Here is a 19,988-nt window from a genome sequence, read left to right as displayed (position 1 = left end):
GGAGGGAGGGAGGCTTACCCCCTGGGCTCTGAGGTTTAAAAACAACCCTTTAAAAAAATTGCCCTTGTTCACCTGCCGATGCATATTATCATTATCTAGCATTTGCCAGATTAAAAATAGGAACAGCTGCTTTTACTTATGCAAGAGAGCAAGAAGATAAAAGCAATTCCAAAGGAACCCACTTCCTTAGTCTCCCATTCCAGAAATACTTTTTTCTACACTTTGGGACCCACACAAATTTGTATATTCTTCAATGTGTCATACAGGAATACTTCTAAGTCCACTTTTATAAAGTTTCAAATCCTGCTGCATAACTAACAAATTTGTTAGCTTCATAAAAAGGGTTTTTTAAAAAAACAACCCAATCAGACAGGTGATTCTGGAGAATATGCAAGGTATGATTTTAACACATTTTGAGAAGATGAAATATAGAGGCAAGGGCAGGGGCGTGGGTGCTACGTATCTAGATTTCAAGCCCTTCTGTTGTTGCCAGAAGCCCAGCACTTTTTTTCAGTGTTGGGGTAGAATGTTTCATCCCTAGGCTCTACCCTTTTGGGGGAGGGGGGAGGGGGGATATATTTAGAATGTGTGAACATCTGATTGTTTGATTGTTGATTGTTGTTAGCCGCCCTGAGCCCGGCTTCGGCTGGGGAGGGCGGGATATAAATAAATTTTATTATTATTATTATTATTATTATTATTATTATTATTATTATTATTATTATTTCTGGTCTCAGTATGGCTTGACTGCTTTAAAGTGAGCTTGAGAACCAGGAGCTTTTAAGAGCCAGCTCCCTATCCAGATGTGGAAACTAGAAGGCTACAGAAAAGGAGTATCAGCCTCAAGACTTCAAGCAGGACAGTTCCGTCTGTAAGCATTCTACAGAACAGAGAGGCCAATAAACCTTATCCCACAAATGCTACAGTGGCTGGTGCTATTTTACCTACATTTTCACTCAGACTGAAACTTGAATACTCCAGCCTCCTGGAAGTTTTATGGGGAAGGGCTGTAGCGCAGTGGAGGAGCATCTGCTTTGCACACAGAAGGTCTCAGATTCGGCACCTCCAGATAGGACTGGAAAAGATTCACAGCCTAAAAATCCTGGAGAGCTGCTGTCATTCAGTGTGGACAATACTAAGCTAGAGATTGACCAAAGGTATAAGGCAGCTCCCTGGATTCACTGATGCCTCCAAGCCTTTCTCCAGCACCTATTTCAACAGTGTAGGGAAGTGGAATACTTAGTAGTTCATGGAAAAAACACAAGGCTTTCTAAACATCTGGACTTCCCAGTTAGATCCAAAGCAGGAAAGCAAACAAAAGGTATCTCTCAGTGACACCCACTTTTTAACTTAATACCACACTCTAGAACAAGGACTTGCTGAATGTTAGAATGATGTTGGATAGAAATTAAGCGGTTTCCAGCTGTAATGCTTAAGAGACATGGAAAATAAGGTTTTGAAATAAGTAAAAACTAATGGTGAGGATTTGCTGAACTAATAATTTGAATTGGAATATAAGAAAGGAAGGTATGAGGAGGTCTGGAAAATAAGTTAAAAGAAAATAAGTAAATGGAAACTCTATGTGTTTTTAATTGTTTTTATTTTTTGTATTTTTGTATTTTTGTTGTTTCTTTTCTTTTTGTTTTACATTGTATTATTCTTGAAAACTTCAATAAATATCTTATAAAAAAAAATAGAACAAGGACTTGCATCCCACTCCTGCTCAGCTCTGGTCCTTGGCTGGGGCTCCCAGTGAGATCCTGTTGGCAGAAGCAAAAGCTGGCTGGCTGTCATTTTACAATATATTACTGGTGTCCTTGCTATAAATGATGATCCCATTTCAGTCCTCTGGCAAGAATGGGGCAGGAGGAAAAAGGGCAGGTCTGTGTCCCGCATCAAGTCGTTAATGGTTATTGGGACATTAGTAAACGAAAGTCAGTTAGCCAGGATGTTATGAAAACACAAGTCAACTGAATTACCTCATTCTTGAAATGTTTACATTACTAAAACATTTGAGAAACGTTTCTACTTTGGATAGGATGTATGATTTATGGAAGACTGGCTAGAGTATCCTGCCCCAGAGACATACTAGCTTGCATGCCAAAATGGCATGCCTTTAATATCCAATATCAAGTTACTCCTCCTTTTGTAGTTTTCTGCCTCGTTGTTGGACAGTGTTTTCGAAGCTACTAACATGAGTTTGACCAAACTGTGGGAGGCAGTGGAAGACAGGAGTGCCTGGCGTGCTCTGGTCCATGGGGTCACGAAGAGTTGGACACGACTAAATGGCTAAACAGCAAACAACAACAAATCATGACAGCATTGGGTGACATTGTAGGTTCCCCACCTTCCTATTCTGTCTTAAATTCAGGAAAAATATAGCCCTGAAATATCAAACATAAGAAGACTCTTAACAGTCCAGCTCCTCTGCCAAACTCTGGCCAGCTACCTTTCAAGGTATGGAAACCTGAGAGTTTATGTACATCGTCTGCCTGCTCACTTTAACATCCTACTGTTTTAAGAATGGGCAGTTGTGGAAGGATCCATATACCTTCTTGGAGACGCAACTTCACATTAGTTCTTAGTATATACATGGAGGAAAACATGTAAACTGTGTCTTGGTAGAACAGTAAACTAGACACACTTGTGCTAATATGCAATTGACATTATAGCCAACATATTCCACCAAGGAAGCTGCCTTGAACCAGGTCAGACTATTTGCTCACCTAGCCAAATATTGCCCACTCTGACTCTCCAGGGTCTTTAGGCAAGAAATCTTTCCCATTATCAGCTGCCTGATCCTTCTAAATGGGCATGCCAGGTTTAACTAGGGACCTTATGCAAGCAAGCTAATCATGCAGTCTACCTCTGAGCTATGGTACAACCCTACTTTTCAAAGTTTTATTTCCCAGAAGATTAAAGTTGTTTCCACTCACCAGACAAAGTTATGTACTCGGTAAATTACATGCTTCTAGGATCCCGCCTTCATACAAACTGTTAATCTCTCCAGACTGCATGTGATGCAGCCCTCAAGTACTGTGCAGAATTGCGAATTCATTCATGCCTTGGTTTACAGTAGGACTGAAAGACCTGCAAGGATTTCGGTGGTGTTTTTGACATGCTCTTCCAGCTGTTCTGTCTGCACAAGCATTGCAGTTTGCCAGATGGAACAGTCTCCTCTCTGCCCCCCATGGGCTGTTCTGTGGGTTATGCCAACCCTCCTCCCAATAGCCAATTGCGGGGGGCACGTGGGGGGAGGAAAGGAAGCCCTGTGGCACAATCTGAAGTGCAGGGCTGTTCTGACTAGGCTGGTTAGGCAGATCCTGCCATCCAGAGAGACTTTGGGTTTATTCAGTCACCGTAACTCTCATTCTACAAGCTATTTTTTTCATGTATTAGCTATGCAACAAGCATTTGTTCCACAACTCCTACAATTACAAAGCTGAGACACTGTCAATGAAAAGTGCTTCTATGCTTATCCCTCCCACAGGCAAAGAAATAAAGGCAGAGAGAACCAGATGCTGCTGCTGAGGTTCTGTGGGAAAACTGGGACTCTCTCTAGACTTTCCAATTTCACTGTTATACCCTGATTAATAAAAAAGGGAGCCAGAAAATGAATAATAGGCCTAATTAAAATAGCTATCCTTTTTTATAATACTGGTTTACACACTTTTAATGTTGGATTTTTGTATACTGCTTAGAGATTTTTTAAATATTTAATTGGTTTAGAAATGCTTTTACATAAATTAAAACAAAGTATCTTTAAACACCTGCATCAGTTTCCTAATTCCCTGGCATTTTGAAAACCACACATAATACAAAGTTAGTGCAGCACAGTCGATGTACCCACATATGCCATTTCCCACGAAAGACTTAGAGTACCAAAGAATTCAGCTGCCTCTACATGTTGTGATTTTTTAAGATTCCTAGAATGTTGAGGTGCAGAGTTGAAAAGCTTTTACTTATCTGGTAATCAATTTACTCTGAGTTCAGCCATGCTAAGGAAGGCCTAATATTCAAGGGTGCAATGGGAGCCTGCCACCCCAAGCACCAAAGTAGTTATGGTGGATCATGCCCATGCTTTGCTAGCTCATCCACCTCATTGCCCATGGTCATATAATACTCCCATTAAATGGTCCATTGCATTTTTAAGTCAAGTTTATTTTCCAGTTTCCTCTAAAATGAGAACAGGCAGTCAGGCTTGCTCCCATCCATTTGATCATACAATGGGATACAGTTTTACCTTGGTTTTCGAACAGCTTAGTTCTCCAACGTTTCGGCTCCCAAACGCAGCAAACCCGGAAGTGAGTGTTCTGGTTTGCGAACTATTTTTGGAAGCCAAACATCCAACGGGGCTTCTGATTGGCTGCAGGAAGCTCCTGCAGCCAATCAGAAGCCACACTTTGGTTTCTGAATATTTTGGAAGTCGAACAGACTTCCGGAACAGATTCTGTTCTACTTCCAAGGTACGCTTGTACTTTTGAAAAAAGAAAACCCAACAACAGTTCAATGAACAGCAGTTGGGAACACAGGAAGCTGCCTTATACTGAGTCAGACTATTGGCCCATCTAGCTCAGGACTGTCTACACTGACAGACAGTGGCTCCCTAGGATTTCAGAGAGATCTTCCAACCCAACCTGGGGATACTGGGGAACGAACCTAGTACTTTCTCCATGCAAAAATGATGCTCTCCTATTGAGTCACAGTCCTTCCCTTAGGAGAATTTTGTCTCTGCCATAGACTGCTCTATATACACACATACACATACTTTGGACCATATATGCTATGATAGTACTGACACTCCAGGGGACTAGAATGTATATATATGCTCAGAAAGCATAGGGGGGCATATTTTTCAACCGCCACATCTCTATTCCAATCCTGGTTTGTGAGACAGTATCTTCATTCTGGACCCATTTCACAACCTTAAGCAGGAGATTTTCAAGATGCTTCTTAGTTTCCCTTGCAGAACTTGAAATTGTCCCCTGCTGAAAATTCCCCAGCATAAATTAAAGTGGCAGCCTGATAGACGAAAAACAGCGAACTACTTTCCCTTACAGTTTATTTACATACTTCCCATTAGCACGGATGGCCTTAGTGCTGCAAGAATGTCAGTCTCTGTGTCATCATAGCACCTGACTTAGGACTCCAGCCAGAATGGCTGGAGACATGATCCAAGGAGAAGTCAGAGTGGAAGAGAAACAAAAAGTGACCCAAGTTTAATTTAGCTAGCTGGTTAAGTGAAGAGAAGGGATGTAAGGTGTAGATCACTTTTGGGATGTTCCAAGATGTTAAGTAACAGGATTAGGGCAGAAACAAGTGGGAACACCAAATTCTGCCTCTTCCAACCCCACCACAAGCCTCTCAACCACACAATTTCTGTAGAAGAGAGGCTGCTGGAAGGGGAGGAGTTCCAGCAGATAAGGCGTGGGAAAGGGGAAGCACGGAATGGTACAGAGGGGATATCAGTGGGAGCCAGTCCATAGGGGTTTCATTTTGCACTGGGTGGCTTGTAGGGCTCCAGTAGCAGACTTGAAAAGGTGTTGACTTTATCAGCCCCTCGCACTTCATGGGGCAAGAGTGGCAGCTTTACAATGTGAAAGTCTTCATAGAGGTCTTCCATCTGGAGGAGGAAAAGAAAGACAAATCAAAAGGAGCATCTAACAATTACAAACTTCTTATTGGGAATCAAGATGGAAGAATCTCAGAAGCAGTTCCTAGCTTGGTTGGAAAGTGTGCTCTGTTGACTTTGGAGGACCCTCTTCGCAACAGCACTATGAAAAGTAATCCTCTTGCAGTCTAATGGCAATCTTAAACTAATTTTGAACAGCTTTACTGCTGGGCCCTTGGAAGACCTGGTACAGATTAACCATCCCTTGGTTTACTGAGTGAAGAAAGGAAGGACATATGGAAAAGGCACAAATGGCAGAAAGAAAAACAGAGTACAGAGTACTGAAGAGGCAATAGGACAACTGGAGTGGGAAATGGAGATTTTGGCCCAAGAAAAATGTGTAAAACATCCCCACAACTTTTCAGGCTGAGTAATGAATGAAGAGATGGCAAGGGTGGAAGTCACAGAAAAAGGATACCATGATTAGAAAGAGGTGGATGGATACAAAGGCTGCAAAGATCATTCAAAGGGAAAGAAAAGGAGAGTGTAGAAAAAGCAAAATGGAATACAGAAGAAGCAGAAGCAACAAAATGGCAGAGAAAAGTGAAGCCTGTCTGTGGAGGCATTGGGGAGGTCTGCATATTTTCCCTGGACAAAAACTACTCAGTTTACTAGTAAACATTCCCTTTCATTTTCAGAGAATAATAATAGTGAGGTTGGACTGAACAGAGATAAAAGTGATAGAAGAGAAAAATTCCACATTTCCACCTGAAGGCCAGATGCCACAAAGAGCAGCACATATGGAGGAGACCCGCTTCCTGCCTTCTACAGCAAGACAGTTGCAGGACCCATTTCTTAAACTGCCAGTGGCTACTGTTCACCTGGATATTTGCAGCCCTCTAGAACAGCTAAACACTTGCCGTGGCAATAGTAAGGGGAATGCTGGGAGACAGGAATTCTGAAGCTGAAGGTAAAAGTAGAATAGCAAACTTCAACCATTCAGAAGTTTAAAGTAATATTGACCAAAGGGCTGGGGGTTATAAAGTTAGGTATGCAACTCAGAGTACATGGGGCAGGGCCGTAGCTCAGTGGCAAAGCATATGCTTCATATGTGCCATATATCTCAGGTTCAATCTCCAGCACCTCCAGTTAAAAGGATCAGGTAGCAGGTCATGAGAAAAGACGCCTCCGAGAGACCTTAACAGTCCAAGTAGACAATATTAGGACCAGACAAGATGGACCAGTGGGATAAATCAATATAAAGCAGATCCATAGGCTTAGATTGGTGCCTGACTGCTGCCACTTCCCCAAAATGGACACTGAAAAATCTGAACAGTCTCTAGCCATACCTGGTCAAGGTATTTGGACTGGATTTTGTGCCGGGCCTCACACATCTTGCAGGGCTTCTCTGGGTCAGGGAAGACCAACTGATTGACTATGATATTGTGGGTGTCGATCTTGCACTTGGCCAACTCCTGGATGAGCCGCTCTGTTTCATACAGGGACAGGAACTCAGCAATACAAACACAGATGAATGTTGTTTGTTCCTGGGGAGGGGATAAAGTGCCATTAGTTCAAAAATACAAATAAAATTGTAGGAGCTGGTCTCCCATCCCTGGGAGTCACCTGTGTGCTGCTGTCTCCCCCACAGTCTCTGTTTCTACTTAAATTCTCAGCTTCTGCATTCCTTCCACCACCATGATTTTTTTAGAGGAATAAGGCCAGAGGGCAAAGCAACAAAAGCTGTTGCCCCTCAGGAAGCAATATGGCCACTTGTCCTCAGGTTAGCTGCCACCTGAACACCTGTTCACATAGTCCACACCATATGTCACGTCTATCTCTGGGTAAAGGGGATCAGCCATTGCAATCCCATCTTTTCCAGTTAAGTTCAGAAGGCACACAGATCACGTCTACAGAATCTGGAACTATCCTTTCACCAGCATGGTTGAGAAGAATGGCTACTGTAGGGCACTTGGGCAGCTGGTAACTTCCTTGCTTATCTAGGATAGGCACAGAAAAAGGAGACACAGCACTTATGCACCCTGCCTTGTTTCTTAGCTCATATAATATAAAAATAATAAAAAATAATAGTAATAATAATAATAATTTTTTATTTGTACCCCACCCTCCCCAGCCGGAGCCGGGCTCAGAGCGGCTAACATCATATAACATCATATAAATAATACAATATGCATAAAAACAAGCAATCAATTGATTAAAATGCATCCCAAAATTAATTCAAATAAATTAAAATTAAAATTAAAACTGGACAAATGACAATCCTCAGGTTAAAATTGAAAGTGGTTAATACTCGCCAGGACCAACTGTTTCCACTGATATTATAGGGATCTGTGAGCAGGCTGGGAAACCTCCTTCGTGCTTGTTCTTATACAAAGAGAAAATGAGTCAGACTGAACCCTGACCAAAGGCCTGGTGGAACGGCTCCATCTTGCAGGCCCTGCGGAAGGATGTCAAATCTCACAGGGCCCTGGTCTCTTGTGAGAGCATCCCACCAGGCCAGGGCCACAGCCAAAAAGGCCCTGGCCTTGGTCGTGGCCAGTCTAATCTCCCTGGGGCCCAGAATCTTCAGGGTGTTGTTGTTTACAGACCATAAGGTCCTTTGTGGGACATACTAGGAGAGATGGTCCCATAGGTACAAGGGTCCTAGGCCATATAGGGCTTTAAGGGTTAAAACCAGCACCTTAAACCTGATCCTGTACTCCACCAGGAGCCAGTGCAGCTCCACCAGGAGCCAGAGAAAGGGGGAAAGCACACAAAGAGGCTGCTAGCCCCCATATTCTTTCAGTTCCTCCACTTGCTAGAAGGACAGAAAGGAACGAAAAGTGACCAGAATATGTTTATGAGGCTGCCTCTTCTTCCAGCCTTAAGAGTTTTAGCTTAAAGGCAGGAGCAACCCATAGCACACAGGGAGGAATTCAACGCAGCTCTATGGCAAATGTTTTGCCAGCTCAAGCATTTCAGCCTGCCAGACAGCCTGCCTCTCTCTTCACCCCATGTGCAATTCTGGCGCTGCAAGGGGGGGGGGAGCCCTGTTGAATTAGGGCAAATATTTGTTAGGGCTTCCACTTGTGGGACTTCTTAGCTGAATCCTGCCCCCAGTCTCCAGTAGAAGACTGGAAATTCACCTGGCCATTTAAGGCAATCGCTCACTTGAGGTGACCAGCAAACTGGCTAGCTGCACGGTTAAATTATTTGTCTCTGCCCACCGATTGCTGCTAGACTGGGTCACAATACTTTGCCTGAGGAACACCCACACTCACATAATAGCAAAATGGACAATTAAATGCAGAAACCCAGCCTTTAACTACTCTAACATGCAAACAATACAAAGGACAAGGCTGACGTGCCCACCTCAGTGCCCTACAAATAGCTCCCTAAAGTCATGTCCCATCCTGTTTCCTTCAAAACCCTTGCCCATCTTTACAAGATACATTCCAAGCAATTAGAAACAGGGTAGGTGGCAGGCAAAAGTCCTGACAATTATAGCCACACCTGGATTTGCAAATAATGTTTTCAAAAGTTAAGGAACGCTTCTATTACTAGAGATGCCTGCTGGCCTATTCTATCCTTCAGTCAAAACATGAAGATCCAATGCAGCATTTCTGCATCAAATAACTCATCTGTTGTCGACAACTCCCTACCTGCCCATATGGCCAGTGGTGAAAGTTTGTTCAGCTAACAGTTGGGAGACAAAGCTTTATTATTATTATTCCTCTAAGCTAGAAAAAAATGTGAGCTGATGGGACCCCGCTACCCCCACTTCTCATTTTGTCCCGATTTTTACTTCACTTCCTTTATTAAATGTTATAAAGTTTAATTAAAAAAAAAAATACTCTGAGCAAGAGTCTAGTAAGAAAGTGTAATGTTCACAGGGGTATAACTAGAGCAGTTTACAACACAATGAGACTTGCAACATTTTTGCAAGAGAAACAGAATGTTCTTCTATGCCTTTAGGGCAAAAAGAGAGCCAGGAGGCATGCAATCCCTTCATTCCTGCTCCTTTACCATATCAGCTGTTATAGCAGCCATGGAGCACATTGGTCACATAAGAATGCAAAAGAACCAGTGTAGTAATAGTATGCAATAGCTTCCACTAGCTGAGATTCACAAGTTGAACAACTGTTTAAGATTTATGTTTCTCTCTCTTTAGGTTTCCCGCTGAAACTACAGCCAATACTCAGCAACCCAAAGTCAGAAAACAAAGCACAAACCCTGCAAAAAAAGAAATACCACCAGGGTGACTGACTGGCTTAGACATATTAGTTGGTCTCCCAGGATCTGAATGAAGCACACTGTGGGCTTAATAAAGAATAAACTAATATGCTAATACAGTCGTACCTTGGAAGTCGAACGGAATCCGTTCCGGAAGTCCGTTTGACTTTCAAAATGTACTGGAATCAAGGTATGGCTTCCGATTGGCTGCAGGAAGCTCCGGCAGCCAATCAGAAGCCGTGACGGATGGGTTCCAAAGAACGTTCGCAAACTGGAACAATCATTTCTGGGTTTGCAGAGTTCGGGCACCAAAACGTTCATCTCACAAAGCATTCAACCTCCAGGGTACAACTGTACCAGAGTTGAACTCCTCACCCCCCCAATTCCAAAAATCACTCCAGCCAGTACCAGCTTTTTCCTGTCAGTGTAAATGTACATTAGCAGAGGAGCTGCCATGAATGGAAAACACTTGCAAAATGTAGACTTGTCGGTGCTATGGAGGATTGTGTATGTGACATGCTCCTCCCCCCTCAGGTGGTCTTCCTGATCCAGCCCCAATCCAAGTTGGGTCAGAAAATCCCCATTTCAGGTCTCATTCTTTTCGGCACGTAGCAACTTCACTCTAACTGGAAGATTCTATTTTCAAACTGATCGCTGCTACAGTTGGAAAGATCAGGAAAAGTATCTGGATGCCCTGGCCTGGTTTGAACATTATATTAGAACAAACTATGGTTTAATCAAAATATGCAGCATGCATATTTATTGCTCCACACCTTCCCTGCTCCTGCTGCAAAATAAGCCAGAACCTAGGTTATTGTGACATCTGAACTTTGGAGGCAAGCAAACTACACGCCAAATAGACAATGACAGCAAATAAGGATTACCAAGCGATAACCCTGCTCTACAAATAAAACTTAAGTTTACTACATTTGCTTGCAGTCATCCACGGACTCCCCCTACTGTCAAAATTGTATTACAAGCTCCTTGCAGGAAGAGCCAAGATTTGTGAGCTTGAGTGCTCAATCTTAAAGAGAGAGCATATGTGCTGTTGGAATAATGGAAACCTGGTTGAATGGAGATAGCCAGTGAGATGTGGTTATCTTAGAATTCAAATTCTATAAGGAGGACAGGAAAGGGTATACTGGAAGTGGTCATGCTCTGCACATTTAAAGAGGGCATAGAGTCCAAAAAGCCAGAAATCACCAAATGAGCAAACTCTCCCACAGAATAGTTGTGGGTGGCAACACAGAGGCCCCTAGATTAATTTAGCACTGGAGACATATTACCATATATCATAATATCATTTACATCTTCAAATATGTAAAGGGCTGTCACATGGAAGATGGAGCAATGAATTCAAGTTACAAGAAAGGAGATTCCGACTAAACATCAGGAAGAACTTTCCATTGGAAGGTGGTGGACTCTCCTTCACTGGAGGTTTTAAAACAGAGGTTGGACAGTCATCTGTCATGAATGCTTTAGCAGAAATTCCTGCATTGCAGGACGTTGGACTGGATGACTCAGGATCCCTTCCAGCTCTACAATTATATGATTCTATAAATACAAAGGATGAGATTCTGTAGTAATGGATGAACTCCGTTTGTTTGTTTGTTTGTTACCTTCTTGTCATGACTGGAACACAAATATGCCCAGCCTGTGTGAGAGAAACTGAAGTCACCCTATCATGGAACATAGTTTGTTGCTGACTTGCTGATCATGGCTTATTAGAGAGCAACAAACCATGACTCCTGGTTCAGATGTAGAGCAACAAACCATGATTCCTGGTTCAGATGTAGGAAAGAAGCCATCTTTAGCCTGATCATTCTAATGAACTAATATCATCTGGAAGACTGCAACTATTGAATGGACTGAAAATGAATATTACATTTGAGAAGACAATAAAAAGTTTTGCAAAATTATAAAAAACAAGTATATAAATATAGCTAACTGAATTAATTAATGTTAAATCTAGTGAAGCGGTCACAAATGTAAGCATGTTTCATCTTACTATACATTCCAAATTCACCTTTGCCAAGAGTGAAGTATCACCCCCCAAAACCCCTCATCTTTGCAGAATACTTGCCGGATCCTTGAACTGCTCACTGACTGAGCGGATGACAGGAAGGGTCTCCTCCAGCTTGGAGGCCAGCTGGTCAGCATTCATGTCTCCCAGGCCAAGCATGTTGCACATCTAGTGAACAACAGAGAGGGAGTTGCAATGAGAGATTTCTATTAACAGACAACAAGTCACCCCTACATGTCCTGCAAGCAACAGAGGAGGGGATAAGCAAAACTTGCTTATCAGCTCAACTCAGAGTGACAAAGCCCAATACTCCAAGAGCAATAAGTGCTACTGTGTCCTGCAAGCAACCCAACAAATCAAATCGATTATTTCATGTTGCTCCCGAGTGTTGCAAGAATAATACTGGGGTCCATGCAAAAGCTTGCAAAGTGCCACATGGTGGAAATTTTTAAAAAGATGTCTGGCAAGGTCTTTTTTCCAGGAACGCCTCATTTTTCTGGCTCCTCTCCCATTTTACCTGCGATATGAAGGGACTGATCTGGTTCTTTATCTGCATCAAGCGGCCTAGCCCCCGCTCCACGATGGTGGGGAAATTGAGCAACCGTAGTGTGTGCCCAGTGGGTGCTGTGTCAAACACTACCACGGAGAAATTCATCCCTTTCACCAACCTGTGCAGGCCAGAGAAAGAACCATCAGCTGGAGCAGTTATAAATAGTCACCTCTTTCTTTATACTGACCTTCCCCAGTATACATATACACTTTAAGGTTCACTTAATGCTAGTGCTTTCTTTGCTCTGTGAACGAAAACTTTGTATGTGGAATCCATGTCGTGCAACAACAGATGTTATGGTACTTTGGTGCACAAATTTGTCCAGTGCAATAAATGATGCATAAATCACAAAAGGTTGAATCCAATATTAGCCATACTCAGATTAGAGTCATTGAAATTAATGGTCATGGCTAGCTTAGGTGAGCCTACTTAATTTAAATAACAACTGAAGTCAGCCCCGTACAGTGTTCAGAACTCCCATTGTTCCAGGCACATTTTGCGACAGGGAATTTCATTAGGGTGAGCAGTTTCTGAGCTCTGGGCACAATACTGCGCCTAAGATTTCAGATTAAAACTACAGAGTAGAAGGAAAGGAGGACCTTTTTCTGCCTCCCCACTTCCAGCTACTCTTTGAAGACTTGAGAAGAGACCCTCTTAAGAATATTAGAGGGATCGGCAGGGGAAGGACTAGATCATGTGAAAAATGAACATAATACTTTAGCTGCAGTTCATTCATTTTCAGATTTGTATTTCTGTTATTTAAAAAGTGTAGTATTATTATTATTTATTTTCTATACCGCCCTATACCTGAAGGTATCACAAATTCTGTTTTTGCGCCCATAACCTAGGTTTAAGGTGCCATTTAGCTCCTAGCTTTCATATCTCTGTTTCTAACACTGACCCTGTATAGTAAAGTATTTAATGTTTTATTGTGCTTTTCTATTTGTTGGAAAGTGGCTGGGGTAACCCAAGTCAGATGGACAGCATATAAATAAATAAATAAATAAATAAATAAATAAATAAAATTATTATTACTATTATTATTTTTATTTTTATTACTACAGGGAGCCTACTTAGTTGGATACAAACCACAAATAATACAATAACCTTGTGCAAAGCATACTCAGTTACTATGCTGGCCTATCCTAATGGCTAAACCATTAGGATTGGGATACCTCTGGCTAACCCAAACTTCATAATGGTGAACCCAGTAAAATACCTTTGAAGTCTGGTCCTTCTGCTTCTTAACCCAAAAACCGCATTGAGGTTTGTTTGTTTTTTAACCCACAATCAAGCGGTGTATAAATTTTATGAAATAATAAATAAATAAGCCTCCCACAGGCTAGAAAAGGTTAGAAGGCTTGATGATCCAGGCCACAGTTCTTACCGCATAACTTCTGCATAGCTCATGGCTTCATCAATGCCAGGAAAGGCACTCATAGCCTCTTGCATCATCTTCTTGCCCATACTCAGCATGTTATCCTCCTCAAAGAACTCATCTGGAAGTTCAGCCACACCTAGGCTGGGATCAATCTCCTGAGAAATAAATAGAAGGATCAGCACCACTTTTCATAAAGCAAAAACAAAGTCATTCAGCCATTCTAAAAGAAGCATGATGTTCAGAACAGAGCTAAAACCCCCGATTGGTAGAACAATTCTTTCAATGTCCAGTCAAAGAGGCTTTCAAACTAATGTTCATCATGTCGACTCACAGTTAAAAGTAACACTACAAATAACTGATTTCTTTGTAATTTGAGGCTATTTTTATGCTTGTCACTGTGGATAACATGGAGGAAAAAGAAAGTGTAAATCCAGTAAAAGGCATACAATCAGCACTATGTGTTGTCAACATTGGAAAATTTAAGGTATGCCTTTATCAAAACAGAGAAGATGATGCCCATATGGGAAGTGCTATTACACTGAAAGAAAGCACAGTAGCAGAAACAGATGCTAAAGAAAGCAAATCTTCTTTAAAACTGTTACGGCCCTCCCACACAAATAATAATAGATAGATAGATAGATAGATTCTTTATTGTCATTACACAAGTGCAACATTGCACAAGTGCAACGAAATTGGATGCCATCCCTTAAAAACAACAAAAGCAAAACAACAACAACAACCAAACAAACCACATTCCAGCCACACCCACACCCACACCCATCAAACTCCCAGGTCACACTATCGAGTTACTGCATTTAAGAAGGCCACAGCTCTTGGATAGAAACTATTTTTCAGTCTATTTGTCCTTGACTTGATGTTTCTGTATCTCCTGCCAGAAGGCAGTAGTACAAACAGACTGTGTCCCGGGTGAGATGCATCCTGCAGGATATTGTTTGCTTTCCTAAGACAACGGGAACCGTACAGTTCTTCCAAAGATGGGAGGGGATGACCAATAATCCTTTGGGCTGTGGTTATGACCTTCTGGAGCACCTTCCTCTTCCTAGCTGTACAGCTGGAGAACCAGGCACAAATACAGTATGTGAGAATGCTCTCTATGGAGCCTCGGTAGAAGGACACCAGCAGTCTCTCACTCAGATTGTTCTTCTTTAAAAGTCTGAGGAAATAAATTCTCTGCTGGGCCTTCTTCACCAGAGCAGTGGTATTTGCGCTCCAAGTCATGCCCTGATCGATAGTCACTCCCAAAAACCTGAATTCCGCCACCCTCTCCACCCGTTCCCCGTTGATATACAAGGGCTGAATGTCCGCCTTTTTTTTCCTGTAATCCACCACCAATTCCTTGGTCTTAGCCGTATTAAGAGCCAGATTGTTCTTTCCACACCAAGCACAAAGCCGCTCCACCTCGTCCCGATAGGCGGACTCATCCCCTCCTGAAATGAGCCCCACCACCGTAGTGTCATCAGCAAACTTGATGATTTTGTTGCTGGAATAAATGGCTGTACAATCATACGTATAGAGAGTATAGAGCAGGGGACTCAACACACAACCCTGTGGTGAGCCGGTGTTAAGGCTAAGGGCTGTGGACATATGTGACCCTACTCTAACCCTCTGAGAACGTTCTGACAAAAAGTCCAAAACCCAGAGACAGGTGGAGTTGGAGAGTGGCATAATGGGTGGCATTCAATACATTATTACAAATTTTCTATCTGTGCAAGCACATCAGCATGCCAGAATGAACAATCCCCCTCCTCTTCCCCGGTGTACTATTTGGGGGGTTTGTTTGACCCCCTTCCCCCAGCCAGTTTCAAGGGGAAGAAGGAAAGCCCTGTTGCACAAACAGAAGCCCTTTTGCAAAGCTTCTGCTTCTTAGGTAAATCCCACTCTAATGTTTTCTCCACCAGGACATAATACACAATTTGAGGATTGGGAAAAACTGTGGAAAGTGAATTTGAAATTTACAGATTGTTCTCTTTTGAAAGAAAATTACATGAAAATGGTGTATAGATGGTATATCACACCAGTACAAATAGCAAAAATGTACAAAACCCGGTCAATAGATATTGGAAATGTAAAGAAAAAGAAGGTACTACGTATCATATGTGGTGGGAATGTAGAGAAGTTAAAAAAAAAAAAGGGAAATGATATATAATGAATTGGAAAAAAAATGTTTAAAATGACATTTGTAAAGAAACCAGAAGCATTCTAGGACGAGACCTGCCAAGAAAAACAAAACTTATTCATGTATGTTACAGCAGCGGCAAGAGTCTTGTTAGCACAAGGATGGAAGAAGGAGGAAATCCCAACGAAAGAACAATGGCAAGAAAAATTGATGAGCTATGCAGAGTTGGCAAAGTTGACACAAACTACATGAGAAGGACAATCGTGACTTCAAAGAAGATTGGGAACTTTTAACAAACTATTTAAATAAACAACAAAATGATTTAGACTCCTTGGCAGGATTTGAATAAACACCCACAAATTTATTAATAGATTAGAATATACAATAGACAAGGTAATGATATGTACAATTTTTAACATGCAGAGAAGAGGAATGTGCAAACAAACCAGAGAGGGGAGCTGAGGGAAGTCTGGGGGGGGGGAGAGGGAGGGATGGGGGGAATAAAAAGGGGGGGAAAGAATGTAGTTGATCATTTGGTTGATAATTTGTTTTGTTGAAATTGTTTAATAAAAATAAAATTTTTTAATGTTTTCTCCACCGATTGTGACTGAAATGACTCAAATTGTTGTTGTTGTTATTTGTGTATTTACACTGAAGTTTAATTTAACTCTACTGCTTTTTCATTATGTTTTTATTTCTGTATATTATTGAATTATAAACTTGATTTAAATAAAAACTTTTTTTAAAAGGAATAGTTAATGAAATACTGGTGTCAGTTGACAACCATGTTGTTGAGTTTGAGACAGGGAAATTGAAAAGAAAAATTGTTGGCCAAGTGATACAATATAGTCATACCTCATGTTACATCCGCTTCATGTTACGTTCTTTCGGGTTACGTCCCGCGGCAACACAGAAGTACAGTGGTGCCTCACAAGACGAAAAGAATCCGTTCCGCGATTCTCTTCGTCTAGCGGTTTTTTCGTCTTGCGAAGCAAGCCCATTGACAGCTTAGCGGATTAGCGCTATTAGCGGTCTAGCGGCTTTTAGCGATCAGCTGTTAAGCGGCTTATCAGCGGAACAGCTGATAAGCGGCTTAGCGGCTTAGGAAGGGGGGGGAGCGAAAAAAACCCGTGGGAACTCGCAAGATTTTTTCGTCTTGCGAAGCAACCCCATAGAGAAATTCGTTTAGCGAAGCGCCTCCAAAACGGAAAACCCTTTCGTCTAGCGGGTTTTCCGTCTTGCGAGGCGTTCGTCTTGCGGGGCACCACTGTACCAAAAAGGTTTACTTCCGGGTTTTGCCGCTTGCGCATGAGCAGACACGCAAAATGCCTTCACGTGCATGCGCAGAAGCGGCGAATTGCAACCTGTGCATGCACAGACGCGACGCTGCGGGTTGCATTCTTTTCATGTTGTGAATGGGCCTCCGGAACGGATCCCTTTTGCAACCAGAGGTACAATTGTATAGTAATTGCATATAAAATCCTTTAAAGAAAAACAGTGGGGGAGATTTCCCTGACATTTGTCTTCCCTGAAGATTATGGTAAATGTTGGTTTGAAAAGAAACAAATAATTAGGGTGTTCTCATAGCCCAGTGTGAATTCCTGTGGACATTACTTCCCATACAGACTTAGTGCTAACCTGCAACTTACAGAGATACAAAATGTCATATGCAGAGGGTCTTGTTTTGGAAGCATTTATTTGTATGTGTCAATGTATTGTCACATGTTATGCTGATTGCAAGTTATTTGATAGAAAATATTTTTTCAACTGTTTCTACTAAAGGCTGCTGTAAGTTTTATACTTGCCCATGAAACACTAGCTGTTTATGTATATCGCTGCTGATGGAATTTATTTCATTCATAATTTTATAGAATGCAAGTCTAAGTTACAGATAAATTCTCGAGGTTACAAACCACTACATTAGTCACATCTCTTAAAATACAATGAAGAGAAACCAGTTAAACAAAATATACCATCATCTCCTCACAGTCCAGGACACAGAAATTTTGGAGGAAAAATTCAGTTGGTTTACTTGCCTTATTGCTACATATCATAATCTATTCAGTGTGAAAGAGCAAGGTCAGAAAAAAGAATGTTTTCCCCCCTGCCTGATCTTTTCTTATATGTAATAAGAACCATATTTTTTTGCTCAATACTACCCAGTCCCTTCAGAGGAACACTCACCATGGCAAAAAGGTTATCATAGCCCTTTACTTTGGTGGGGACTTTTGAAAATTTCTGGTCGAAAGCATCTGATATGTTATGAGCAGGATCGGTGGAGATGATGAGGACACTCTCCCGCACTTTGGACAGCTGCACAGCCAGGCTGCAGCTAGATTCAGGAAGTAAAGCAATGTGCAGTTATTAACATCACAAAAGGAAATACATACAAACATAGAACATAAGCCCTTCAGCTATCACAGTCTTAATAGGTCTGTTTGGATTTGTCTACCCTAAGAGATTATGATCCAAAGACTTCCAACTTTGCTCCTCTATGGAGGTGCTTACTTGTCACAGGCAAGCAGCTACTCAGAAGCAGCCAAATCATATGCACATTAGCTTAGCAAAACAGCTCACTCCTGAGTAAATGACAGCTTCAGCTCCACCCCCCCCCCCGCAAAAAACCAGGCCAAATAATATATTAATGAGTTTCTTATGAGTCACCACAAAGTAAATCTAGAATATATTGAAAGCCCACACTTTAAAAGGTTTAACCCTAGATATCAAAATCCAACACACACACACCAGCCAAAATTTAATAGCCTCTAATACTTGTGTTCTAACTTCTGATCTACAATTTTAAAAATCTTTATGAAGAAAAGGCATTGCACAATGGGAAACCTACCACTACAAGGTTATTCCACAACAGCAAGGCTAATATAATCAAGAAGGTATTGTTGGCAGAGTTGCACAAGGAAGTAGGCAAGCTACAAATTAAGTTAATCCAAGCCATTTGGGGGTTTACAAGATAAAGCTATGACTGGAAGGCAGTGAGGGTTCTCAGTCCAAGTACCAGAACAATTACATTCTTCAGAATTTGTCTGAAAATGCATTCTGCTCTAAATGAAGCTTTCAGTCATCAAGGACAACCACACATAAAAGCAGCTTCAAATACTTAGCCTTGAGATTAAGAAGGCATAAATGACTGTCAAAATATGAATCTGAAAAAGGAAGGCACCCAACCCCTATGTTTCTACTTAGCTTCACCCAGTCTCGCATCTGAAGCAGGGTGCCCCAAATCCCATGATATTTAAGTACAGTGGCATGAAGGTGCATACAATTCGCTTGCCTAATAAGACACTTAATGAGATGTGGACGTTCAACAGGTAGAGCTTTTGCCAGCAAAGGTTCAGCGATATGAAAGCTGCGCTTGCTGGGTTTCTGCCTGTCACACAGCTCCTGAAAAGGCACAGCAGCAGCTGCCAAGGAGAGAGAAAGGCGGAGGCAGCAATGTCTGCCATCCCTCCCAACGACATCTCCCCGACCAACTCACCTGCAGGTGGTCTTGCCAACGCCACCCTTCCCTCCGACGAAAATCCATTTCAGGCTCCGCTGCTCGATGATGTTGCTCAGTGTCGGCTCCAGCGGCTCCACGTCAGGTGCGTCCTCGAACTCATCCGCCTCAGTCGCCAACCCAGATGCCGCCGCCGCCGCCATCTTGAAACCAAAATCACGTGACAAGATGCAGAGCTACACCATCTTGTAGGGAGATTCAGGTTGGTTGTCCCCGCTCAGCGCCTTCGCTCATTAACAGGAAGCAAGGCGCGCAAGTACTCTTCCCGACCTCGGCCTGCTCTTCAGATCCTTCAATCACACAAGGTGCTCAAACCGCTGCGTCACAAAAAGGTTGAGTAACACAGTAATCGCACCCCTTCCTAGTAGGCTGATATGGTCTTGCCCACTCTTGTCTTATCTCAGCCTATTGGCCGGCAGCTTCCTTTCTTGATTGGCTCCTGAACCCCTTTCTGAAGGAGCTCCCACCCACCCCAAACGCCCGCCTCCCGCTGTTTCTGATTGGTAAAATGCTCACTCCACCATCGATTTCCCCGCGGG

The 19,988-nt window shown here is 42.3% G+C and overlaps 2 protein-coding genes across 3 annotated transcripts in view; both read right to left on the bottom strand.

Moving 5' to 3' along the window:
- Positions 1-3,582, bottom strand: part of BEST2 (bestrophin 2) — a 28,630-nt gene extending 25,048 nt beyond the window's left edge. The window contains exon 1 of one of the 2 annotated variants that reach the window (XM_081846330.1): positions 2,937-3,582. The gene's annotated coding sequence lies outside the window, so the exon portion shown is untranslated. Of the gene's footprint in view, positions 1-2,890; positions 2,911-2,936 lie in introns of those variants that run through there. The other variant, XM_081846331.1, reaches the window with a different exon arrangement.
- A 558-nt stretch (positions 3,583-4,140) lies between these two features.
- On the bottom strand, positions 4,141-19,899 carry GET3 (guided entry of tail-anchored proteins factor 3, ATPase). The gene is made up of 7 exons (XM_081846581.1): positions 19,429-19,899; positions 18,120-18,267; positions 13,805-13,953; positions 12,385-12,535; positions 11,928-12,035; positions 6,961-7,158; positions 4,141-5,623 (listed from the first exon to the last, which is right to left on the bottom strand). Exons 1-7 carry the CDS (start codon positions 19,590-19,592, stop codon positions 5,492-5,494), a joined length of 1,050 nt encoding a protein of 349 aa, XP_081702707.1. The 5' UTR covers positions 19,593-19,899; the 3' UTR covers positions 4,141-5,491.
- Between the last annotated feature and the right edge of the window lie 89 nt (positions 19,900-19,988).

Source organism: Podarcis erhardii, assembly GCF_964252035.2.
Source record: "Podarcis erhardii genome assembly, chromosome: 2".
Classification (NCBI taxonomy): domain Eukaryota; kingdom Metazoa; phylum Chordata; class Lepidosauria; order Squamata; family Lacertidae; genus Podarcis; species Podarcis erhardii.
The sequence above is the reverse complement of the archived record's forward strand: the minus strand, read 5'-3'. Positions and strand labels throughout refer to the sequence as shown.